We start from the raw sequence: 27,794 nt of genomic DNA on the forward strand, positions 1-27,794 counted from the left end.
CAACTACATTTAGCCGCCATTGCTGCAAATATGCAAATCAGAGAACACTCTTCGCTTGTCAAAATTCCTGTAATTAAAGCTTCCATGGAGGGCCTTAAGCATGTCACTCCATCAAGGGTAACCCCAGCCAGGAACCTCAATGTTGTCCTCACCAGAATTATGGGCTTCCCCTTTGAGCCACTGCATTCATGCCCTTTGCTGTTTCTCTCTTGGAAAGTTGACTTCTTGGTAGCTATAACATTCCTAAGACTTGTTAGTGAACTACAGGCCTTCACATTGTAGGAACCTTTCTTCCATGTACATCAGGACAGCGTGGTTCTTAGGGCCAATCCAAAAATCTTACCCAAAGTGGTGTCCTCTTTCTACTATAACCAGACCATTGAACTTTCTGTCTTCTTTCCACATCCAGACTTGGTAGCTGAAAGTGCGCTCTACACACTTAATTTCAAGCATGCTCTTATGCAGTATATAGGTAGAATCAGATATTTTTCAAAACACAACTGTTTGCGACCTTTTCACAGCCTAAGACAGGGATTGCCAGGTGGATTGTCAAGTGCATTGAAAAAGCTAAAAGAAGCTTTCCTTTCCGCCCCAAACCACAGTCCGCCAGCAAATAGGGTGCTATTTGGGCCTTTTAAGGAAATATACTCACAACAAATATTTGTAAAGCTCCCACTTGGTCCACTCCACACACTCTCACAAACTATTATTGTGTGTCTGTTCTTGCTAGGCAGCGAGCTAGATTTGGTCAAAGAGTCCTCAAAACACTGTTTTGAACTTTGCACCATCCACTGGCTAGCCACCTCTTAGGAAAGTACTTCTTTCAGTCAATGCAAAGCATGTGTATCTGCAGCCACACATGCTATGAACAGATTATATTACTTATCCTGTAAGCATCTGTTCATTGCATGTAGTACTGCAGGTCCACATGCACCCACCCTCCTCCTCGTAAGCCAGTGGTTTTTACAGATATCTTTCACTTAATCGGATTCTCTCTTTATAAGTAATGATTTTAGGACCAAAAATAAGAAAAGCATAACTTTTCTTTGCAGGGCCACACATTGTCTAAGGTTGACAATGTTAGTTACTTAGGTATTTTAATTGATTCAAAATTAATTTGCAACCTCTACTTAAGAAGAACACTGGTAATTTGATAAGAGACGCTGCTGGTGTGAATGAATTTTCTTCCCTCCTAGGTCAAAAGCCATTAAAAATCATGCTGGATGTCTATAGTGTACACCGATATCAACTTTTAGCAGCGAAATTTGGGATTATGTCAATATTGATCCTCTGGGAATTGCAGAGAATACATTTCTTAGAGGGCTATTTGGTTTGGGACAGTCGATTCCCAACGAAATTCTTCATGAGGAGTTGGGTCTCTAATACATCGTAGATTAAATTCGGTTGCGCCCTCTCTTGCTTTGGTGTCATGTCTAGTTAAAGGATGTGTTAAGTTTGAGCAGATTCATTATATTAGATTGCATGAAATTGGATCACCTACTTAAAATTTCCTGGCTGAAATATATTCGAGAGAACCTCTCGTACCTCGGTAGACCCGAATTATGCTTTAATTCTGCCAGCATTACCAAACATGATAATATTGTGTGGCTTAAGGAGACTTCTCTCCTTCGATTGACTTCAGAGAAGGAAGCACAGTCCTCGAACAAGACCCTACTTCGCAACTTCATTATGGTTAAATCAGTGCCTAGGATTGAACCATATTTACTCTAAGTCATGCCTATTTTTCACGGTCGTCTTTTGACCTTTTTTAGATTAGCTTTGTTTAACCAGCTGTTGTATCCTAATTTCTAATTTAAAATACTTCTAGAGCGCAGCGTACACCTTGCGGTTTCTTGGCGCTGGGGGGATCGGCAGCTGAGGGGGAAAGACCAGGGAGAGGTGAAGGGAATTTTGAGGAAGATTAAGTGAGGAAAGCCTGGCTGAAGAGGAACGTTTTCAGATCTCTGCGAAAGGGGAGATACTGAGTGGCAGAGCGGAGGTGGTCAGGGAGTGAGTTCCAAAAGGTTGGAGCCAGGGTAGAGAAATTGGCCCCGCCCCACTTTTTGCGAGTGAAGCGAGGGATATGGAGGAGGGACTTGGAGGAAGACCGGAGTTCTCTTACGGGTACATAAGACTTGATTAGTGAGGAGATGAAGGCGGGGGCAGTGCCCTGGCGGGCCTGGAAGACCATACAACCGATCTTAAATAGGGCCCGTTCCTTTATAGGGAGCCAGTGAAGCTCCCTGAGAAGAGGGGTGGAGTGGTGATACCGAGGAAGACCGTACACCAGCCGGGCTGCTTGGTTCTGAACGGTCTGGAGTCTACGCAGACTGTATGCGGGGATACCGTGGTAGAGAGCGTTTGCGTAGTCCAGTTTCGATATCACAAGTGCGGCCATAATGATCTTAAGTGCCTGGGGGGAAAAGAAGCGGGAGACAGTGCGGATAGTGCGGAGAGAGAGGAAGCAGGAGGACACCACAGAGCTGATTTGTGAATGGAGGGTGAGTTGGCTGTTTATTTTGACACCAAGTGTTTTGACCGTGATGGAGGGGGTCGGTGCAGTGCCAAGGGAGGGGGGCCAGAAGAGAGAGTTCCAGGGACTGGACGAACCACCAGTGAGAACCAGCTCGGTTTTATCCGGGTTCAGCTTAAGGTGGTTGTGGTTCATCCAGTCCCTGATGAATGTCATAGTTGACTGGAAATTAGATGGAATTAGATGGAATATGGTAAAAATATACTGAGATACCTTTATGTACTTGCAACCTGCCTTTTACATGCGTTACTTTGCACATTGTTATGATTTGTTCTTTGCATGAACATCTTCGACACACGTTTTTAAAATAGTTTTTTATCAGGCCAGGCCATCTAGATTCACAAACAGTTTGTAACAATGTGTCAACGTTTCTTGTGGGGGTTTATAACGCTATTCGTCAGGTACAATGCTGAGTTATGATGTCTGATGAAACTATTATGATATGTCCTTGCTTTTTATCATGTTGTTTTTTCTGTATTGCTTTGTTATTGTTTTTACTGTACTTGTATGATTTTATTGATAACATCGAAACAAAGTTTATGATGTTGATGATGAGTGCTGCACAGAGCACTCAAAGGACTTCAGTGTGACTACTTCTGGTATGTACCTGACAGCCAGTTTCCCAGAGGTGAGGGGCGACCACTTAAAGTCGGTACATTCCTCAGGCTGAGCTGAGGATCTGTCTAGTCATGTCTAGAAGCCTTCCGGCCTTCTGAGAGAGGGAAGGAGAGTGCCTGGCCCTGCAAGGGCAGAGACTGTCCAGGAGGAGACGTCCAGTGTGCATGAGGAACACCCAAAGAAAGTGGACTACCATAGAGAGAAAATTAAAGCCAGATCAAATGGCTTTGCCAGTGCTTGGCAGTGATGGTGGTAGAGATAGCAATGGTGCTGGTAATGGAGGTGTAAAAAGTGATTGTATGGGTAGTAGTGCTGGCCTCACTACTCGTGGTATTGATAGTGGTGTTGTGGAACTGGTGTTGGTATTGATATTGTGGTAATGGTGATTGCGTGGGATTTCTGGTGGTAGCATTGATGGTGCTTGTATTGGCATTGATATGGGGGTGTGCGGGAATATAAGGTTCTCAAGAGTATCTTTTGCTGGTGAGTGCCTCTGAAAGGCCTGTGGGGCCGGAGCCAAGTTAGGTGCATGTTCGGCTTGTCTAGCATGCGGCTGACACTTCTATTGTTCTACGGGCACCTACCTGAGAGGTGACTCACTCCGTTATGATTTTCCTGAAAGGCTCATCAAACCCAGATAGTCAAATAAAGTCTTCACACAAAGGTTTTTCTAGCGAGTGGGCACCTGTAGCTTTCACGGTTGTACTGGTGTGCCTCATCCTCCAACTGTCATGTAGTTTTCCCACACTGAAATCACAGACTTTTTCGAGACTAGTGTCATGTTATTTGTTGTCCTCGCAGTCATGCTATTTCTGCACACCTGTGGTGGCTTTCCTACATCCTTATCATGTTACTTTCTCACTCGCCTGTCAGATGGGGTACTACCATCTTGCTTCTTCCGTTTGCTTGCTCTGTTGGAATCGACCAATCATTAGAGGCTGCTGTTACTGTGAATCAGTGTTTTTAAAGTGTCAGTCTACTTAGCTGACAAAGCATCCTCAGGTCTGTATGGCTTCAATTAATTTTCTTTGTTTTCTCATGAATGTTCCAATGCATCAAAGGCCACTGGTGTATCTGTCTAGCATTCACATTCATATGTTGCTGATGGGCTAAGGACCATCCCAGGAGTCTAAAAGGACATAACCAATGTCTTCTGCTTCCCTTCAGCAGGCTTGAAGACGTTCCCTGCTGAGCAGTGCAGCTGTGTCTCAGAAGGGCTGCCCGCTATCTCCCTAATGCAAGAACGCACCCGGGCAAGAAGGTGAACTGTCAAACAGTTGGGTGGACAACCACAGAAGCCCTGGGTGAGCACTGGGGATCTAACCACTAAATGCCCGATGAACAAACTTCAGACCCTGTGAAGTGAGGGTGGCTTGCAGAGTATCCTGAAGCACCTGTACATGTTCAGGCTGGTGTTGCCATAGCTGCAGAATGCACCGTCTGGCATTGCTGTATCTGAAGAGAAGGGGATATAATACAGGTTTTGTGGCTAACTTGCAAAACGGTGTCTAATATAAAGTTTACCCATTCTCTAGCCTGTGCCTGTCTGGAAACGACCACAAATGGAATCATCTGAGGATTCGCTTAGACAAGCGAAGAGAGCCAACTAGTGGGAACGTAAGTAACAAAACTAAGTAGTGCTAAAATCAAGAGGCTTGAAACAACCTGGAATGACTGAATGCAAGAGACTTTACCAGTTATGACTTTGCTCAAGAGAATAGAATCAGCCCATGACAATGCAAGCCAAGTTACGAGATTTAATCTGAAATAAATAATAATTGAACCAACAACAACCAGTGTTGGCTTAAACTGGGACACGGAGGCCAAAATGTAGCACCACAGAGAGAACTTAAGATCAGCAATCCATATCTTAAGGGGATACCACCTGTGCCCCCTAAGCAGCATGGGTGCGCTCCTTTTGGACTGACCGCAGCCATGGATCTCTTGTCTCTTGGATATTTTCTAGTTCTCCTGGTGGGGCTTGGGATGCCACTAAAAGGAGCAGTGGTCTCTCATCACAGTGAGGCTTCGTGGCTTTCCAGACGTCCCATGGTCCCTGTCAAGGTCATTAGTCGCCGTAATCCTCAGGCTATTATCATTGGTGTGAGGAAAGGTGGCACACGGGCCCTGCTTGAAATGCTTAACCTACACCCGGACGTGGTTGCAGCTACATCCGAGGTGCACTTCTTTGACCAGGATGAGAACTATGACAAAGGACTGGCCTGGTACCGATCCCAGATGCCCCCATCACTACCGGGACAAGTGACAGTGGAGAAGACTCCCGGCTACTTCTCCTCGCTCAAGGCCCCAGAGAGGGTCCATGCCATGAACAGCTCAGTGCACCTTATTCTCATTGTCCGTGACCCTGTTGAGCGGCTAGTGTCGGACTACACACAAGTGCTGCACAATCGCCAGGAGCGAGACAAGCCCTACCAGCGCCTTGAAAATATCCTCCTGCGTGGTGGGCAACTAAACACCCAGTACAAGGCCATCCAGCGCAGTCTGTATGCAGTCCACCTGGCGCGCTGGCTGCGCTTCTTCCCTCTGGGTCAGATCCATGTTGTGGATGGAGGTAACTTAATCCGGGATCCACTTCCAGAGCTGCGCAGGGCAGAGCGGTTTCTGGGGCTCCCTCCTCGAATTACTCCGGCTAATTTTTACTTCAACCAGACCAAGGGATTCTACTGTCTGCGGGGAGAAGGTGGCCTCCAGAAGTGCCTGGATGAATCCAAGGGGCGTCCACACCCAGCGGTGGAAGGTGCTATCCTGGAGCGGCTCTGCACTTTCTTCAGCCGGCACAACGAAGATTTCTTCTCCATGGTGGGGAAGACTTTTAACTGGTGTTAGTTGGAAAGAGAATGGAGGCAGCCATTATGGGTGGGTTGGGGGTAGTTGTGGGACCACAGAAAACATCTACCCCCAGATCCATCTTAATCACGCACAGCTGCTCTCCTCTCTTAGCTCCTCTCCCTGGCCCCCACCATTATTTGCCTTCTTCAAGTCAGAGCTAGGAGGGTAAACATTGGAAAGGTTCACACTAGCCATGCCTGAATCTAGACGGGATTTGTGATGTCCCAGAGGGCTAATCAACTCCTATGAATCCAGGATCCCCAAAGAGGAATTGAAAGGTCCCTTCCAAGGCTCATGTGACTGGTCCATCACGCTTGCATGAGTCTGTAACTCTGGTGTGTCTCATTTAATCAGAGAAAGGGAGCTTCCTTCACTAACTTGTCATTTCCAGCACCAGACCTTGATGGAGTGTCTGTACACCTCAGGCACATAGGGCTTTTCTAACAAGTACCAGGACCATCAAAACCAAATGCAGTCTGTCTGCATACCTTACAAACAAGAACCTCTGTCACTTACATACCACCCCAGCACCACCACAACCAATTGTGGGGTGTCTGCATACTGTAAAGACAGAGAACCTCTGTTAATCACATACCATGTACACCATCACCAAAGCCTAAATATGAACACCTTACCAACAAGGACCTTGTTACTTACCACCAGCAGCACCACATGAGCCTAATGTGATGTGTCTTCACACCTTACAAACAGAGGGCCTCTGTTACAAACAGACGTGGAAACACCACCAGAGCCTACTTTTTGGTGTATTCCCACATCTTCCAGGTAGGGTACCTCTGCCACTTGCATAACACCTGCAGCACCACCAGAGCCTAATGTGGTGTTTCGACACACCTTACAAAACACAGGGAACCCTTGTTGCTTACAAACCACTTACAGCACCATCCGATCTAAATGTAGTCTGTTTACACACCTTTCGCACAGGGAAAGCGGATCCCTATACTTACATTGTGCCTGCAGCACCACCATAGCCTACACAGTATGTCTACACAACCCACAGATGGTGGACATCACTTGTTAACATACCATTCCTTGCACCCCAGGGTCCAATGCTGACTGTTTGCACGCCTGACATTGAGCAGGTCTCACTAATCAGCTAGTCATAGCTCAGTGGCCAAAACACAAGCTGTCTTAGAAGCACTAGTGATAATTAACTGTTCTCAGGATGGAGGCTTAATTCGTTGGGTTTGCTAATCTCACTGTCGTAAAGCCTTTCTTGTTCATCAAACATTATAATCAACAAACCTTTCCCAGTGCCAGAGCTTAAATAAGTGTCCACACACCTCAGGAAGAGACCATCCTTATAACTAACAAATAACCACACACACTTGCCAGCATCGCAGAGGCAACAAGCTGTTATTTCCGTGGGGCTTGGGATGCAGCACAAGAGCTGTGTGCATGCCTGCATGTACTCCATAAAATCGTGGGGCTTATGAAAGACTACAAATATTCTCAGCAGCAAGAACCCACTGTACTGTATGCACTCTTCAAAGTCATGGAGCCTCTGTATCACTAAAAGTCATTCCAGAGCAACAAGAATGAAATGTAGTGCCTGGTTGCTTTGGTAACAGGGAGCTTCTCTTTCACTAAAAACCAACCCCCAGATACAGGAACCCAATGAAGTGCCTGCATGCCTCAAAGTCATGGAGCTTCTCTTTCACTAAAAATCATCGCCAGCACCAACAACCCAAAGCAGTGCCTCCACCTCTCAGAAGCCGGGAGCTTCTCTTTCACTAAAAACCAACCCCCTGATATAAGAATCCAAAGAAGTGCCTCAAAGTCATGAAGCTTCTCTTTCATTAAAACCATCCCCAGCAACTTACACCCAGAGCAGTGCCTGCACACCTCAGAGGCACAGAGGTTCTGTTTCACTAAAAAACACCCCCAGCAGCACCAACCCAGTGTGGTGCCTGGATACCCCAGAGGCGGGGAGCTTCTCTTTAATTAAAACCAATCCCCAGATACAAGAACCAAATGAAGTGCCTGCACGCCTCAAATTCATGGAGCTTCTCTTTCACTAAAAATCATCACCAGCAGCACCAACCCAATGCAGTGCCTCCACACCTCAGAGGCCGTGAGCTTCTCTTTCACTAAAAACCAACCCCCAGATACAAGAACCCAATGCAGTGCCTCCACACCTCAGAGGCCGTGAGCTTGTCTTTCACTAAAAACCAACCCCCAGATACAAGAACCCAATGCAGTGCCTCCACACCTCAGAGGATGGGAGCTTCTCTTTCACTAAAAACTAACCCCGAGATACAAGAACCCAATGCAGTGCCTCCACACCTCAGAGGACGGGAGCTTCTCTTTCACTAAAAACCAACCCCCAGATACAAGAACCCAATGCAGTGCCTCCACACCTAAGAGGACGGGAGCTTCTCTTTCACTAAAAACCAACCCCCAGATACAAGAACCCAATGCAGTGCCTCCACACCTCAGAGGACGGGAGCTTCTCTTTCACTAAAAACCAACCCCCAGATACAAGAACCCAATGCAGTGCCTCCACACCTCAGAGGACGGGAGCTTCTCTTTCACTAAAAACCAACCCCCAGATACAAGAACCCAATGCAGTGCCTCCACACCTCAGAGGACGGGAGCTTCTCTTTCACTAAAAACCAACCCCCAGATTCAAGAACCCAATGCTGTGCCTCCACACCTCATAGGCCGGGAGTTTCTCTTTCACTAAAAACCAACCCCCAGATACAAGAACCCAATGCAGTGCCTCCACACCTCAGAGGCCGGGAGCTTCTCTTTCACTAAAAACCAACCCCCAGATACAAGAACCCAATGCAGTGCCTCCACACCTCAGAGGCCGGGAGCTTCTCTTTCACTAAAAACCAACCGCCAGATACAAGAACCCAATGCAGTGCCTCCACACCTCAGAGGCCGGGAGCTTCTCTTTCACTAAAAACCAACCCCCAGATACAAGAACCCAATGAAGTACCTGCACACCTCAGAGGCAACAAGCTTCTCTTTCACTGAAAATCATCACCAAGAACCAAATGCAGTGCCTGTACATTTTCAGGGCGAGGGAGCTTCTCTTTCACCTAAAACCACATCTAGTAACTAGAACACAGTTCAGTGCTTGTACACCTTCAAGGGAGGTAGCTTCTCTTTCACTGACAAAGCAATCCTTATCACTACAACATAAAACATAGTGACTGCTGGCTTCTGATGTTTGAGAGTTTGTGGTATACACAACCCTAGGTTAGGTGAGTCTTATTAACAAACCAGCAAGCACCCCAGCCCAAGAGGGGGGACGTGAGTGTGTGAGTGCGCACACAGCTCCATGCAAGATCTAAATGTAGTGCCTGCACTACTAATGGAGCTTCTCTTACTGACAAAACTAACATCATATTTTGAAAATGAGTGGTTTTACTACCTAGAGCCTTGGAGCTCTCTGTCACTAACTAACCATCTCCAACATGCAGTGGATGTAAACCATCTAGGCAGGAAGCTTTTACATCTGTAACTACCATCTCCTGCACAAGTGCCCAACCCAGTGCATGCACACAACAGAGACAGGAAGTTTCTCTCTTACTGACAGCCCACTTCGAAAAAAATACAGCCTTATGCTGAACAAGCTAAAATATGATTCAAACCTGTCTAATTGGGAGTCAGTTCATGTTGAATAATTTGATTCATTTATAGAAAAATACTCAAAATGTTAAAAGGATGTGATCTCTCATTCCAGCAGTGGAAATATATAGCAGTATTTATTGCTCATGTTGGTCAAATTATTGGCTTAGATCACAGAGTTCCAACAAACAAGTGAATTCCTACCAGCTCCAACAGAATATGTCAAGCTATACGGCAGACAAACTAATGTTATAATCCTGCATTTATATTTGCTGTAGGTAAGTATGCTGTTTGTCTGAGCTGATAGTAAAGAAGCATGATGGAAGGCCTTCTCCAAAAATAAAAAGTGTTTTTCAGTCTAAAAGAGTTCAAAACTCCTAAAAGTATAAGAGAATTCTTTGTATTTCAATGCTGTGTAACCAGATTTGCAATGTTGTGGTTTTCTTACAAGAAACACGCATAAGAATAGTTTACGGTTTTAAGAAATAGACTTTCTATTGTCTGCTTTATTAATCATAATTTCCCTCAGCTATTTTGAGATAGAGTTAGTGCAGCACCAAACATCTAGAATGAAACACATACTGGAATATTTATTGTTCAAGTGTTTGCAGAGCTACACACACTAAATATCATAGAGTAATGTACAAAATACAATTTTAAATAACCCAAAATATGTCTCTTTTTTTCTGTACCACAAAAAGCAAAGATTTGGCTACATTATCAAAGTAACTTGATTGAACACATGCTTTGTTTTTTTATTGTTGTTACATTTAACTTAGAAGTCATTTCTAAGGCACAATGGACATTTACTTATGTTTCAACAAATGTCATTAAGGGGCTTTGAATTGTTTTGTGATAATTCAATCAATTAGTGTCTATGGTACGAAGTGAATAAAGGCAGCTGGAAACCTATGATCAATGTAAGTGTGAATAAATGCAAAAAACAACAAATTAAGTCTGACATTTGTAGGGTTGGTTTGAAACATCAGCCTTGAGCCTGTGTGCGATTTGTTCGACTTTCTCTGATTAGAACAATTATTGCAATCATTTGAACGCAAGGTCAGGCATTTAAATGTTTCACAGATTTAATGCACACCTCAGAGGCAGGGTAGCATAAGAGCCTGAAACAGTACAATGTGCACTTCGTACTTCTTAGGCAAGGATCTTCTCTATCACTGGCAAGCCGCACAAAATGCTTATGCAATACATGTGTACCACAGAGGCAGTGAGCTTCCCTGTCACTAGCAAACCACCCATTTACAGGGCCTTATGCAGGGCATGCACACCATTGAGGCAGAAAGCTTCGCTGTCATTAACAAAACCACCCCAAGTACAGTGCTTTATCCAGGCAATGTACACAACAGAGGCAGAAAACCTCTCTGTCATAACAAACCACCCCATGTACAGGGCCTTATGCAGGGCATGCACACCATTGAGGCAAAAAGGTTCGCTGTCATTAACAAAACCACCCCAAGTACAGTGCTTTATCCAGGCAATGTACACAACAGAGGCAGAAAACCTCTCTGTCATAACAAACCACCCCATGTACAGGGCTTTATGCAGAGCATGCACACCATTGAGGCAGAAAGCTTCTCTGTCATTAACAAAACCACCCCAAGTACAGTGCTTTATCCAGGCAATGTACACAACTGAGGCAGAACACCTCTCTGTCATAACAAACCATCCAAAGTACAGAGCCTTATGCTGCACATGCACAAATAATAGGCAAGGGAGTTCTCCTCACTAACAAACAATCCCAGAAACAGACCAGCCAAGACCCTGGGTACTTCTGGATCATTAATAAATCATCCTTACCACCCAGAGCCTAACGTAATGTGTGCTCACCTCCGAGGCAAGGAACTTCTCTGACTAAAAACATAAAAGCACAAGATATACCCAACCCACAGTCAGGGCGCTTCTCTTACTAACAAACCTGCACCAGAGGCAAAGGGTATTGGGGTGGGATGTGTGTGTGTGCTGCAAAGGTTGTAAGTATATGTGTACCAGGCCATCTCCAGTAAAAAAACAATCCACTTCTGAAAAGACTGTCTGTGAGCACAGATACACACACCCAGAGATAGGGAGCATCTCTATCACCAGCAACCCATGTGCACCACCAAAGCCATTAGGAACTCCACACCCCGGAGACAGGAACCTTTTATCACTAACAAGCACCAGTATGAAATGTAATGCTAGTCAGTGTATTTCTTGCAGTATCTAGTGGTGTTTGTTCAATCATGTGTTAGTCTTTCAGAGGAGAATCTGCATGGAGTTTCCTGAATTGTTCACTTGTGCTCTCCATTCCCTGACTTCAGCTGTTTGCATTTTTTGTTGTCGATAATTTACAATAAAAGAGATGGCTATCGCACATGCCTATTGCTTATTATTGATATTTTCTTATTTAAATGTTGGGTAAAAATGCTTTAAATATATAATTGGGGGGCAGCCAGTGGGGACTTATATAGTAACTTGGGCATTATCAGGGGAGGCGGGAGATAGGAAATACTAGATAGACAATAAAATACTTGAGGATGGACATCCAATGCCAGAGAAAAAGAAGGAGATATTAAAAAGACATAATAGTACTTGAGGGAGATGCATCCAAAGCAGAGGGAGAGAGAGTGAGATGTTAAAATGTCACAGAGAAAGGACTCTACATCTAGTACAAAAGGGAGAGGAGAAATATTACCCTCTGGTATTTTTTTTGGCTCTTTTTTATCCCCCTCCTGTGTGTCATACATCCAGTGCAGAAACAAGAGGGATTCGTTTTGAGGGATGTGGAAATATCTCACAGACATTCATTAAGTACAGGTAGGAAAGAGAGTATATCAAAGAGACATTGTAATACATGAGTGTTATAAATCCAGAAAAGGTGAAGAGTGGAGATATTAGAGAGACATTTAAATAGATCATAGGTGTAAATCCTGTAGATGAAGGAGGAGAGAAATCTTAGAAAATCATTAGAATATATCAGGGTTATAAATCTATACTAATATATTAAAGAGAGAACCCAAACCTTTGAGGCGGGTAATCTCAGGAACCACAGCACCAATCACAACACCCAATACAGCGTTGGAAAGGGCAGTTGCAGCAGAAGGACATAGGCTATGCAGACACCCACCATATACATTTAAAAGGTAAAAGAACCGTGCCAGAAAAGTAGTCCCTTGTGGGCGTGTCTGCGTTGTGCTGTGGGCGTGTGCTGGGGCGTGACAAACGCTGGGGGCCTGTGGTACGTTCCGCCCTTCATCCCATGTCTCATATAGTGTGCTGTGGGCGTGTGCTGGGGGCGTGGGCGTGTGCGGGGCGCGGGATTACGGGAAAACAAAGCGAGCGTTGTGCCCAATATTTCATTGTTTTTTCTTCCCAGGTTCTGTACATTCCAGCTCCGGGTGTCCACCCTGCTCCCTTTAAATACCCCTGCACCTCATAATCATAACCCAGCCTTACTCCTTAAAATACCCCAACACCCTTAAACACTAACCCATCTTAACCCTATAAATATACCCTGTACCCCAAAACCCAAACCTATCCCTAAACCCTAAACCCTAAAAATACCCCTGTACCCCAAAACCCAAACCTAGCCCTGAACCCTATAAATACCCCTGTACCTCAAAACCCAAACCTACCCCTGAACCCTAAAAATACCCCTGTACCCTAAAACCCAAACCTAGCCCTGAACCCTAAAAATACCCCTGTATCCCAAAACCCAAACCTACCCCTGAACCCTAAAATACCCCTTTACCCCAAAACCCAAAGCTAGCCCATAACCCTTAAAATACCCCTGTACCCCAAAACCCAACCCTACCCCTGAACCCTAAAAATATCCCTGTACCCCAAAACCCAAACCTAGCCCTGAACCATAAAAATACCCCTGTACCCCCAAACCTACCCCTGTACCCTAAAACACCCCTGTACCCCAAAACCCAAACCTAGCCCTGAACCCTAAAAATACCCCTGTACCCCAAAACCCAAACCTAGCCCTGAACCCTTAAAATACCCCTGTACCCAAACCTACCCCATAACCCTAAAAATACCCCTATACCCCAAAACCCAAACCTAGCCCTGAACCCTAAAAATACCCCTGTACCCCAAAACCCATACCTATCCCTAAACCCTAAAACTACCCCTGTACACCATAACCCAAAACTATATCTGAACGCTTAAAATATCCAAACACCCCAAAACATATACCTCAGTACCTCAAAACATATACCCCTATACCCATACTTACCTTATCCAAACATTTAAAAAACATGCTTTTACCATTCATGCATTTACAACGAATTTCGTTGTAAATGCATGCGTGGAAAAAGCATATAAAATGTAATGCCATGCATTATAATGGCATTGCGGAGTCATGGTACTTTCGTAATGAAAGTATGCGGAGTGATGGTATGAGGAAAGAAAGTTGCGGAATAATGGGTGTTTACCCTCCCCCGGTAAGTACATTGGTGGCACGGCGGCCCACATCTCCAGCAACATTCTCATATTTTTTCACCACCGATTTTAAAAATGCACAGGTCTCTCTCATTGATGGCCAGCACCGACATACACTTTTAGACACACCTCCTGCCACAAGTTCTAGAATTGCGAACTTTAGAACTGGGGAGCTACGTTCGAATCTCGGCATCAGCTCAACATCCTGTGATTCCAGGCAAATCGCTTTGTCTCCCCGTGCCTACCACAAATGAATGTGTTCTTCTGTAATGTAAATTGTGCTCATGCCATGTTGTCGAGTTCGCGCTATATAATATTGCAAGGAAAAATAAAGTAGGGAAACTCGAGTTCACACACTACTGAACGCGCACTCTTAAGTGCATCCGCAGTGCACTGTGAATCGGAGCGTTTCACAGGCCTGTCACAGATAAGAAATGCTATCAAAACGAAATCCTACAAAACAATATACTACTGGCCGGCAGCAATTCATACCCGGACAACGTCGGGACGGGCTGCTATCCATTATAAGAACAAGAGGGAATATCTACAAAATAGTAATGTAAATACCACCTGGGTATAAATCCAGTGAAGGGGGCAGAATGGATATATGAGAGACGGAGATGTAAATACCTCCTGGGTATAAAACAGTTAAAGGAGGGAGAGGGAACATACCAGAAAGAGGTATTTAAATACCTTCATAGTATAATCCAGTAAAGGGGTGAGTGGGAACCTATTAAAGAAACATTTTAAATGCTCCAGGGTATTTCAACACCAGTTATACGCGCCCACACTCCCTTTGATTGGCCTGCCCACCATAAGGGTTAGGTTCCTTATTACCAGAGAGATAGAAAGGTTTGAAGTGGAGATTCATAATGTGGGGTACTGCCATGAAAACAGAGAACTCAGGGATTTGCGCTCTGATTGTGGAGGATGGTGTACCTGAGTCCCTGTTCCCGGTATATTGAGCTTTGTTGCAGTCGTTGGGGTCTATATGGGATGATTGTCATACCCAACCACAGACACTGCAAGTTTTGCTTATGTTTGGGGGTGGCCGCAAATGTATATCATGGCTATATATGTCTCTTCTTTCCGTGACTAATAGCGGACTGTCCACTATCCACTTTAAGAGCTTTCTGAGAGGGAAAGATAGCCAAAGAAGTGAGGGATATGGAAACTGACGGCTGTACTTCAGTAACCTCATAGAATCTCCAGGAATACCGGGCACGCCAGATGCAATTTAACCATCTCCACACCACATACCTTACACCGCATAGATTAAATGTAATTGACAGGACAGAAGACAAACCATGCCTTATGTGTGCCATAATAGATGTAGATTTGTCGTCAAATGCCATGGAGGTGTTCAGCGATAACCAGCCTCTGGTGGTCAGGTACTGAAGAAATAGAGACCTGGAGCGGACTGACCTGTGCAGGGTAGAGATATCCTTGCTGGGCATATAGGCTCTACCAAAGGTAAAGAATGTGCTCTCCAGACCTGGCCCTGGTGTTTGGTAGGCAAGCCATAGCGCTACTCTGGACGTCCATGGGGGGGGGGGGCTCCTCAGAGTAGATGGAATGAAGAGGTCAAGAAATGAGGGATGGCAGTAGGGGGATCTTGTGAGGCGAAGGTCAGAGGAGACAGCATAAACGCCCCATTGCTCAAATGTGGAAGGGACTGGTAGACTCGTTCACTGGGACTGCTGATTGAAGATAAATCCCTCAGACATTTTGCATAGCAAATGCCCAGTAGATAGCATAGAGGTATTGCACTGTGTCTAACCTGTGGTCAGTGGAGTTAATATGCTGAGGACAATTGTTAAACTATGGGGCAAGTAAGCACTGATGCCTACAGTTGCTAAATTGGGAATAAGATACAGAGGCGGGCTATAAAGGTTGTATTGAAGTTCTTGATTTACTGAGTTAACAAGCCAATTTCCAATACAGGTTGTACTATTCTTATGCATTACTTAGTGAAATGGTCAAATGTAGAAGATAGCTGTAATATAATGAAGTGAACCTGGCATATTGTAGCGGTACCTGGAATAACAATGGGACAGGGTATATATTATACTGTATGAGTAACAAAAGAAGGAGTGTCACCATTGAGAATCATATATTCTGAATGGGATATATGTTTGGAAAAAGGAAAAAAAATGTCCCTTTGTAAAAAAAACTTCACTCATCAGCCTAGTGGTGACATGCTTCATCATTGGGGTCCACCCTGATGACCGAGTGCCATCAGGGTGTGCTGAGACACCTGAACTACAGTGGAGCAGGTTGTTGTGGAGATAAGTGCAGAAAAAATGTTACAAATTGTCCTGGTTTAACTTAATGGAAAAAAAATTATTCGTAAGCAACTGGACAATATTAAAAAAGGGTGTGAAGATACTTAGTGGGCAATTATGACCAAGAGTATCTGTGTGGGTGGTCTACATGTTTCAACCTATGTGTGGGATTTACCAGGTTTTCTTCAGGACCAAGGTGCAAGAAAATGGACGGTCTACACCCCCTAAAGGGTGTATCCAATCCTAGATTCTTGGTGCCAGATTTGCAAAAATCTGTAACTGGTGGGGGCTCTAGCCAAACTAGGCGAGACCAAAAATAAAAGACATGTGGGAGGAAGAAAACAACGAAGAAACAGTCATAAATAAACTCAATTACGTGCCTGTAACATTGTGTTGACTCTCCCGTGTCTGCATGCATCATGCGAGTCCCATTCTGTTCATATGCCTGGTTTGATAATGGTATCAAAGGGCTGGCTACTATGGGCGACCTGCTAGAGGCGTTCCCTTGCTGGGGAAGGTGTCTCTATATGAGATACTCGTACACACAGATCAATAAGTGCGTGTAGGGTGACGCTTATAGTTATTACTTGTGTCACACGCACATCCAAACTTTTGGTGGGTTGACTGTCCATGTTCACATTAGTCAACGTGATGTAGGAATGTAGTTAAAAGCATGCATATGAACCAGTACACAGTGACGACAAACATAGACCTACAGACAAATAACACATATTGCTATTCTGGTAGTGCTTACTCCTTTTTCATGTCTTAGGGCATCGTAGGGCAGGGGGTAGATTTGTCTCAGCTAAAACGTATTCTGTGGGTAGTACTGGACATCCATGTTTAAAATGCAATTAAAAAAACTGAAAGAAATTGCTCCAGGTAATAAATTCAGGACCTGAACAAATGGGATAACTTAAGAGACATTTAGGGGCAGATTTATCAAAGCAAAACCTATAATGAGATTTACCAAGCCACGCAAGACCACCTTGCCTGGTCCTGTGTGGCTTGGTAAATCTGGAGTAATGCAAGTCGCTGCTTTGATTTACTCTGCCCCAGGGAGGCATTCCAAGAGTGGAGCGTGGGTGTTCCCAGCAAAGCGCGGCCCTGAGTCCTACCTAAGGGGTAAATCTATTCAAGCTAGCCTGGCTGATGAGCGGTGTTACCCTGAAACCGGTCCTAGGATGCTTGTTTCTGGTCCAGGGAAGACCTGGCTTGGCAGTTCAGGAACGGTAATCGTCAGATGGATTGTTAGTTGTATAAATTGCTGCTATGGTCTGGCCAAGAGACAGCCACCAGAGAGCTTGCAAGCTCATTCCGCCAGAGCCAAAGCTACTGCCACTGCGTTAGCCTGCAAAGTGCTTGTTTTTAGCGTCAGCCAAGCTGCAAAGTGAGTGTCAGTTCACAAGTTCATGAAGTACTACTGCCTGTATAGCCAGGTCCAGTGGGAGGAGCATTTTGCTCATTCGGTCCGGCAGGTCTTTCTGGTGTGAGCCATTCCACAGACCTACCACCTCGGGGGGTACTGCTTTGGTATCTATTCACAAGGTGAGGAATCTGATGTTAGAAATATCCATCAGAAGAATAAGCTACTTACCTTCAGTAATGCTCTTTCTGGTGGATACTCTGTCTACCTGCTCATTCCACACTGACTCACCGTTCTACCTGTTCTGTCAAATAGACTCTTTTGGTCCATCCTGAAAAAAATCCTAATTTAGAGATCTGCACACAGTGATAATCTGACTCTAAAGAGCTCTGCGTCCTATGCCATAGACATATATCAGAAAGACGCTGTTATATTGTGGCCTGATGCCATTTCTGTGGCGGGACAGAGCTGACACAAAGCCACACAATGCCACTTACCAGCATGTGAGAGAATTGCTGAGAAAAATCTCTGGATCTAATGTGGCACCTGGGGGCATTCACAAGGTGAGAAATCTGTGGTTAGAAAGAGTATCCACCAGAAAGAGTGTTAGCAAATATAAGTAACTTATTTTTCGGCAATACCAGCACAAGGCCCTAAGAGATTAGTGTCCCCCTTTAAAAGAGAAATAGTTAAGTACCTCTAGAGTATAACTCCATTAGAAGAGAGAGTGTGGATATATTATTAGAGATGTTTGAAAATCACTGACGCATAACACCAGAATAGGAGAATTTTTCAGGGGTATACATCCATTAGTGGAGGAGGAGGGCGAATATTAGTTCAAATTGTCTTGGATACAAATTGACAGGAGGTATGAGGAAGAAGGGAAGAGGGTAGGGGGTTGATAGGGTACTAACAATTACGCGGAGGTACATGAAGGGCTTATTACAAAGTCCTTAACGGGACCCGATTGAAACCAAGTGGGATGGACGAGCTGCTCTTTGCATGAGATTAAGCCAGGCAGCTCCCTGCTGCGCCCCTCGGAATATTGGCGCCCCGGGCCTGCGCCCAGCTCGCCCATGCCTAAGGCCGGCCCTGTATACATCTCAGGTCTGAGTATGACTTCAGAGACAGTGGGTGCAGTGACACCTCTGGGTGGCAATAACTCAGAAAAAATCTAAACCAGTCAGAAACAGAGACCACTTGCATAATAGGCCTGAGGCAGGTGAGTGATCGACGACATCTGACGTGGATAGGTGGTCCAGTAGGTTGAATGCAGACTCTTGCGCCGCCCCACGTCTACTGCAGCGCGCACATCATGGACATAGAGGAAGGAAGGAAGGCAAGGACAGCAAGGCAGCGAGACTGAAAGAGAGACAGATAATATGGATGGTGGAAGGGGGGTAGGAAAGAGAAAGGAAGACATGCAGGCTGCGTTGAGCATTTTTTCACAGGGCTGTTTTTGGTTCCCAGTCCGGGATGGGAGTGGACATGTTAATCGGGTGCTGGATTGTTTATTCATTTGTGAAGAACTACAAATTACATATAAAGCTTCTTCCATGTAGCTGTCCTACTTTGTGGTTGTATGTGAAGGTGGAAGTGTGTGTGTGTGTGGGGGGTGGGGTTAAATCCCCCAGGGATGAAAGTTAGGGTTTCAAAGATGAGAGCCTTACTGAGTGGAGCTTGAGAGCAATTAGACAGGCCGACCATGGTGCATTCATATAGTTGCTGAAAAACTTTGAGTTTATGAGTGATTTGGAACTGTTAAAGAGAACGAGTGATCTGAGTTTTTGGATTTTAAGCAATTTGAAGCTCACTCGGATGACTGTGCTGGTGATGAAGCCTTCAGGGTTCATATGTTGGCTGATCAGAACCCCCAGATGAGGGGACTTGCAGTGAATCAAATTTAGATGGTGTTGCACGGGGGAAGGCGCAGTGCATCTGCATTAGCAGAGTTTAGCGTCAATGACTATAGTGCAATCCAGTAGCAGGCGGCTGTGAGGCAGTCAGAAGTGCGCATGAATCTTGTAAAGAAGAAGAAAATCTGAGTTTGAGAAGCCAAAAGAGAAAGAGACACGGGAGGTTCTATAAGGAGCGAAGAGAAAAGGTTCAAGACGTTCAAAGAGGAGTAGGAACAGATACCTTTGAGTTCCCCATGGTGAGCATAGAGGTAGGAGGTAATCCAAGTGTGTGCTAGGCCAGTGATGACAAGTGATGGACGGAAGGAGAGTAGTGTAAGATGGTTAACAGTGAAAAGGGGTTGGAAACGAATATTTCTAATATTTGTGAAAAGAAAGGAAGTTGAGATATGAGGCGATAGTTAACCTGGAAAGGAAGGATCAGTTTTGGGCTATTTCAGTACAGACCTGTCCACAGGCAATCTGAAGCGAGTAGGGTTGTGCCATAGAGAGAGAGAGAGAGAGAGAGAGCGAGAGAGAGAGAGTGATTGAAAAGAGAGGTAAGGCAATGTTGGCTATTAAAAGCAAATGAAAACATTGTCATGACGTGGCGGGCAACAGATGGATTTCTAGTTGTGAAAATAAGAATGAGCTAATGTGACAAAGTAGTTATAAAGTGTAAGAGAGAAGGCTGGGGGCGCTCTGGTGTGGTGGGAAGCAGCAGAGAGCAGATATTTCTAATTGTTACTGATGGTTTTGATTTTCAGTGAGAAATAGGTGCCAGAACAGGCCCGGTTCTAGCAGGGGGTGCAGGTGGGCCACCCCTGCTAAAGGTAGCCTTTTGGTCCTCCCATGGCCCATTTACAAGTAGAAAAACATCATTTAAAATAAATGTTATTAATGATCCACGTGGGCCTTGCTTTCGGAGATTAATTTGTTAACTACCATGAAAAACACTAACGCTGTGGGCAACTTGAAGTGCCTGGAGACAGGTGAGACGTCTGTGGGGTATGGTGGCTATTAACAGGCACATGTGAAAATCATGGGTACCTGTGATATGTCTACTGCAGCAAAAGAGGCCTACAATCGCCCATTACACAGCACTTAAGAGATGGCTTACGGCCAGAGCCACTGGGATTTTGTGATTCTCTAGATTTGGGGGTGTCCGCATAATCATGGATTGGCTGCACTAGCCACATGGTGTATCATCTTCTGCATAATTTGCGGTTTTTAACACCAAAAACGTTTTAGCTCAAAAGGATCCAAATTTCTGAAATCGCTGCCACACATGTTACCGCACAGTGACAGGCCTCTTATTAGGAAGAGGCGAGTCACCTCTGTGTTGCTGAATGCTGTATTTAAGTGTTAAACTGATATTAATGAGGTGAAACCTTTGCCCATACACTGTTAACATGTAAAATGAGAGGATGGTGACTTCTGCTTCCAAATATGCCACATTAGGCCTCATTATTTGCATTTTCTTATTGCATAATTTACTACACCCTAATTTGGTTCTTCCTAGCTGGATAATTTCAGAGGCCCTGCATATGGCAGACACCGCCGGGTTTTGCCATCGCAAGTAATTGAAAATATGCATACAATCCATTTATATCTTAGTTGTGGTTTATTTTATTTTCTTCCAACTGTGACCCTATTCTTAACTTGTATCACTGTCTGAAAAAGACACTGCCAATGCCACATGGTTTGACTTTTCTGAACTGAAAAGACTTTTCAAGTTACACTAACAGAACGCAAATACAGTATGGGCAGGTGAAGACAAGTTGCTGTTATTCAAAGAACATTATTGGCAGCTATTCTGTGACAGCACTGGCAACCTGTACTGCCTCTGTCCTGCCTACTCCCAATATTTAGTAATGCACTCGGTGCCGAGATGCTCCAACAATCTGTGGCTTCATAAGTTCAACAATTATTACGAAGCCTTTAATTTTCGACTCAAGTTTAGGACAGCAGGTGCTGTACAAAATGTGGATGTGTTGCCATCAGGAAAAACATTCTAAGCTTCTAGGTGTCTCTGATCTGGATAAACAATATACTTATTCGGTTTGAATAATTGTGTTTTGTCACATTTTGAAAGGCAGAGAACAACCGGCTTAGTCCACTAATGTTATTAGCTTTAGAGTAACCTGTGGATGTGATGGTGTCCTAAAAAAAACACACAAAAAAACAGGTCCACAGCTCCTACAACTTTGAATCCAGAGGATAGTGAGCTACATTTAAAAACTAGAATCTTGACAAGAGGAAATGGTGATAAGAATAGGGCAGAGAGACATGGTGGGTAATTAGAGGGAAGTGTGAGGATACAAAAAATGAGGGTAAGGAAAAAAGGAAGGATGAGAAAAAAGAATGGCAAGGAAAGAGGGGGATACATTAAGAGTAAAATATTGAGTAGAAAGCAGGATAAGAAATGTGACAGAAGGGCTGATTAGAGAGTAGACGTCGGATGTGTGTCATAAAGTAGAGAAGTTCATGAAAATGGTGTTAGAGGTGATGAAGGATATAGCCGGAGAACAATGAGAAATGTAGGTGATGGGAATAAGGTGATTGATATACCTGATCTGAGAAAAGGACGGCAGTGAGTAGAGGGAGAAGAGTAGGGAAGGGTGATGGTGGAGGTGGAGGGGGGGGGGCTGCTAAAAGATTAGATGATGAGAAAGGAAGGTAATCGGAGTGGAGGGTAATGAGCAAATTCTAAATTGTGTTGGTGCAGGGAAAGTGGTAGAACAGAAGTGGGGGGAGAATGATGGGTGGGGAGGGTAATGGAGACAGGATGATGGAATAGGAGAGACTAGATAGAGAAAGGAAGAAGAGGAGGCAACATGCCAGTCACAATTTAGAAAGGACAGTTCAGTCCTGAGGCACTCTCATGAGCTACACATTTCCACGTTGTTCTCCTTAAAATACTTTTTTTAATACATTCTACTCAAAGGAAAAACTAGTCACCAAATTATGATTCCAGTTGCCATCCTCAAAATTGGTGCTCTTAGCACAGTGATTATCGATAAGGTGGTCCCTATGGGAAAAGTGTAACCTTAGACTTCCACGTCAATAGTATAGTAAATAAACTTTTCTGCAAGTTACTTAATTATGCGATAAGTGCGTTTATTTTGCCAATTACATTTAAATAATGCGGAAATGATTCATAATGATGTATTATTTACATTTATCAAAAGACAAGGTGACCCTACTAAGTGACTGTGCAGTGACAGTGAATAGTGTGTAAAAAAAAGTGTGCTTGTGCTATGTACAGAAATATATACATGTGACTGATTGGGATGATATGTTGTTGTAAACGGCACTCATACTATGAGTGTCGAAAACCTCAATCAAAATTTAAAACCAGTCCACATATGTTATTATCGGCGTTCCGACCCCTAACACAATTAGTTAGAACAGGGTAATCATCAGGACAGACTATTCACTCTTACGGTGCCGTCACTTTGTAGGAGCACCTTGTATTTTGATAAATGTGAATAGTTTGTCATAATATTATGAACCGTTTCTGCATCATACAAATGTGTAATTTGCAAAATAAATGCACACATCACATAACTAAGTTAACTTGCAGAAAAGTTTATTTACAACACTATTTCAATGGAAGTCTAAGGCTACACTTTTCCCATAGGGACCACCTTTTTAGGTCTTGGCCTGCATCGCAATGAGTAAGCAGTGGGCGGAGTCCGAGATTTTATGTTTTGGCTACAGTGGCGCTTGAACCCGCCCCTCTTCTCCATTGGCTGGCTTCCTAAACGGAGGCCAGCCATTGGAGGAGAGGGGCATCACTCTGTTCAAGCCCCATCTTTTTGCGATTCGGGGCGTGTTTTTTGCAGTTTTTAAGCCGTGACGTCATCCGTCACCCAACTGCTAAAAACACGCCCCGAATCGCGAAAACGTCGGAGCTTTGTGGCAGCCATTTCAGGCTGACCGCCGCCGGGAGAAGTCATCCTCAGGCACTCATTGAGGTCAGCATGGCAGCTCCGTGGCTTTCCCTTCCACCTGAGAGTTCAGTCACGTCTATGCCCTTCCTGTGCACACTTGTGTCTTCGTGTCTTGTAATAACAGCTTTAATGCCGGTGCAAAACAAGCAAAGTGCCCGCGCGTGTCCTTATCACACTGAAATCTGCAAGCTTCTATTTGAGTATCAGAGTTCACGCGGTGAGCAATGAGCCTCTCGTAAAACTTTGCCCTGGACACATAAACACTATCTAACCTGCTTGCATTACGTGTCGCTGGCTACGGTTCCGATCAGTGGACGCGGAGGCGGCAATTCGAGTTACCATGCCGCCAGCCAGTCACCTTGCGTTCTGATATTGATTGCGCCCAATGCCTCCTTCGCCTCTTATTGGAAATTAGGCATCATTTAGGTGATCGCTGGGAGATGTAAGCCACATCCTGGCGCTCTTTAGCCCAGGGTCCTTCCCTGCAGGCACCGCAGAGGAGTCAAGAGGGCTGCGGGGCTCTACATAACAGCCACTTCTTCCCCTAGGCTCACGGAGGAGGCGCGCGGCGCACGCGAGACTCGGCTTCAGAGAAGGAAGATTAGAACTAAGGCAGGTAACACTTTGAAACTTCCTTCCTTGTTCTCTTTGAGGATGCTTTCTCTGTAAGGACGGGTTAATTGCCTATTTTCTAAGTGGAGCTCTTTATCTGGGAAGAACGAGTGTTTAACCACGCCTATGTCCAATTGTTGATTCCTAGAAACCTGCAAGAACCTTTCCCACTGTAGAGTGAATGCTATCAGTGTTGTTTTTAACACACTAACAGATTCTCAACCAAAGATACAAAGTCTGTACTTAATTTTAGAATTTGATGTAGTGTAGTTGTTTTTCTATCAGCATTTATGCAGCGAGAAATCAGATATAATAATACAACATTCATGCTAAATTTATGGTACTTAACCACTATGAAATTATCCATAGCTATGTGGTTTGCCAGAATTCACTCAGAGTTCGTATACATGAAGCTGGTTACAGCTAGTTTTAAAGATTACCAATAGGTTCCTACAGGATCTTCATTTAAATGTGCCGGTTCAGACAGTAGTAGAAAGTCAAACATGTATTATGCATGTCAGCGACGGCATTTGAATTAATAGAGTGCATTTTGTCTCTTTCTCTTGAACAGGTTTCAACATCAGTCCACATCTAAGTACTCTGAGGAGCCATTTGCACATGTCAGTGTTTGAGGACAACAAATGATTAACTTTCTAGACTTTGCAGTTAAAATGTGGCCTCAAGGCCGGAGAACAACTCTGTGTGAATGACTCTGTGTGGGTGGCTCTATGTCAATGACTCTGTGTGGATGGCTCTATGTGAATGACTCTGTGTGGGTGACTCTGTGTGGGTGACTCTGTGTGGGTGACTCTGTGTGGGTGGCTCTGTGTGGGTGGCTCTGTGTGGGTGGCTTTCTGTGTGTGGCTCTGTGTGTGGGTGCAAATGCAATAGGTCTTGTATTTGCGAGAGATTAAGCTATTGGCATTGTAAATGACAATGCCTGTATTTATATGTTTTAAAAACAAAAACATAAATAAAAATAATGTCATGAGCAATGCCAATAGCTCTAACTTTAACAATGCCGAGACCATTGCATTGTAAATGCTTGTTGATAAATATTGTCCAGCCCAGGTCCCTGGGTTACTGGGCTGCTTAATTTTCTCTAATACTTGGCACAGTGTGCAGGTAAGGGAAGAAACAGGCTCACATTTGTTGTTTAAACGGTTGGCAACTTTTGATTGCTCTGCCAATTGTTATGACAGTAAATGGAAAGCAATACACTTTCAAGAACATCAAAAAGTCACACAGCCCTTTGCAATCTCTTGAAAATATGCGTGTTCCCCATGTCTTTGTAGATCTACATACAGCCACTGTATATTCCAGGCCTTGGTGCTGCCACTGTTTAAAATATTGAGAGCTGCCAACAGGGCAGCAGGATTGCAAGGTCCATTTACACACAACCACTTGCAAAGAAGCAGTTCAAACTTCCTTTACATACACAAAGTTATTACCCAATAGGCAGCAGCAGTTTAGGCAAGGCTGAAAGAAGAGGGTGGAGTGGAGAGAGTCATGGCTTAGATGGAGAATTATATTTCAAAAAGGGCATGTCAAAGCGTAGAGAGTGGAGGGATCTAGGTAAGAAGAGTGGGAGAGGGAGAGAGAGGAGAGGGAGACAGAAACGAAAGACAGTGAGAAAGATAGTGAGAAAAAAGTGAGAGAGCAAGGTGTAGAGAAGGAGGTGGGTGAGGGATAGTATTCAAAAGACATAGCAGGGAAACAAAGGTGAAAGGTGAACAAAGTGGAGACAGAAGAAGAAGGTGGAAGCAGAAGCATAGTTAGATAAAGAGAGAGGAGATTCAGGCAGAAAGAGAGGAGGTCAAGGGGAGAAAGAAATTAGGGTGAGGTGGAGAGCGAGCAAAAGCAAGAGGGAGGCCACTGCAGGGAAACAGGAGGATAAGATGGCGAAAGAAAATGAGGCAGAGAAAGAGAGGGACGTGTAGAGAGACGAGGGTAAGGCAGGCAGAGGAGGGTGAGGTGGAGAGAAGGGAGAGGGACACAGAGTACAAAAAAGGCATAGAACTTAGGTACAAAACAAACTCTTGAAAATAGAGTTAAAACTAGTGAGCATGACTCTTCAACCACCCCCCACTGGCAGAATATGCATCTCATCCCCCTATAAGACCATCCAGCATGCCCATCCAGGTCTCTAACACCCGGGAGATGCTACGCAATTCCATTCTTGATCATGGCCCACCCATGCTTCTTCATGGCCCACCCATGCTACTTCACGGCCCGGGCCGACCCATGCTCCTACATAGCCCACACATGCTCCTACATAGCCCACACATGCTCCTACATGGCCCACCCATGCTCCTACATGGCCCACCCACGCTCATTCACGGCCCACCCACGCTCCTTCACGGCCCACACATGCTCTTAATTGGCCCACCCATACTCAAACATGGCCCGCCCATGCTCCTACATGGCCCACCTATGATCCTCCACGGCCCACCCATGCTCCTACATGGCCTACCCATTCTTCTACATGGCCCATCCATGCTCCTACATGGCCCATCCATGCTCCTACATGGCCCACCTGTGCTCCTATAGGGCCCATCCATGCTCCTACATGGCCCATCCATGCTCCTACATGGCCCACCTGTGCTCCTATATGGCCCATCCATGCTCCTACATGGCCTACCCATTCTTCTACATGGCCCATCCATGCTCCTACATGGCCCATCCATGCTCCTACATGGCCCACCTAGGCTCCTTCACGGCCCACCCACGATCCTACATGAGGGCCACCCATTCTTCTACACAGCCCACCCAGGCTGCTTCATGGCCCAGGCCCACCCACGCTCCTTCACGGCCCACCCACACACCTTCATGACCCACCCACGCACCTTCATGGCCCACCCATGCTACTTCACGGCCCCCACACGGTCCTTCACGGCCCACCCACGCTCCTACATGGCCCACCCATTCTCCTACATGGCCCACCCATTCTCCTACATGGCCCACCCATGCTCCTACATGGCCCACCCATGCTCCTATATGACCCACCCATTCTCCTACATGGCCCACCCATGCTCCTACATGGCCCATCCATGCTCCTACATGGCCCACCTAGGCTCCTTCACGGCCCACCCACGATCCTACGTGAGGGCCACCCATTCTTCCACACAGCCCACCCAGGCTGCTTCATGGCCCAGGCCCACCCACGCTCCTTCACGGCCCACCCACACACCTTCATGACCCACCCACGCACCTTCATGGCCCACCCATGCTACTTCACGGCCCCCACACGGTCCTTCACGGCCCACCCACGCTCCTACATGGCCCACCCATGCTCCTACATGGCCCATCCATGCTCCTACATGGCCCACCTAGGCTCCTTCACGGCCCACCCACGATCCTACATGAGGGCCACCCATTCTTCTACACAGCCCACCCAGGCTGCTTCATGGCCCAGGCCCACCCACGCTCCTTCACGGCCCACCCACACACCTTCATGGCCCACCCATGCTACTTCACGGCCCCCACACGGTCCTTCACGGCCCACCCACGCTCCTACATGGCCCACCCATTCTCCTACATGGCCCACCCATGCTCCTACATGGCCCACCCATTCTCCTACATGGCCCACCCATTCTCCTACATGGCCCACCCATTCTCCTACATGCCCCATCCATTCTCCTA

The 27,794-nt window shown here is 45.4% G+C and overlaps 1 protein-coding gene across 2 annotated transcripts in view; it reads left to right on the forward strand.

The window, feature by feature from the left end:
* The window catches only part of LOC144792076 (heparan sulfate glucosamine 3-O-sulfotransferase 1-like), a 45,609-nt gene extending 33,643 nt beyond the window's left edge, over positions 1 to 11,966 (forward strand). Inside the window, exon 2 of one of the 2 annotated variants that reach the window (XM_078666926.1) lies at positions 4,322 to 11,966. In XM_078666926.1, coding sequence (XP_078523052.1) covers positions 5,087 to 5,998 — 912 coding nt within the window. In that variant the 5' untranslated portion in view covers positions 4,322 to 5,086 and the 3' untranslated portion in view covers positions 5,999 to 11,966. Of the gene's footprint in view, positions 1 to 4,318 lie in introns of both variants that reach the window. The other variant, XM_078666927.1, reaches the window with a different exon arrangement.
* Positions 11,967 to 27,794: the final 15,828 nt, after the last annotated feature.

This window comes from Lissotriton helveticus, chromosome 11 (assembly GCF_964261635.1).
Source record: "Lissotriton helveticus chromosome 11, aLisHel1.1, whole genome shotgun sequence".
In the NCBI taxonomy this organism is placed as follows: Eukaryota; Metazoa; Chordata; class Amphibia; order Caudata; family Salamandridae; genus Lissotriton; species Lissotriton helveticus.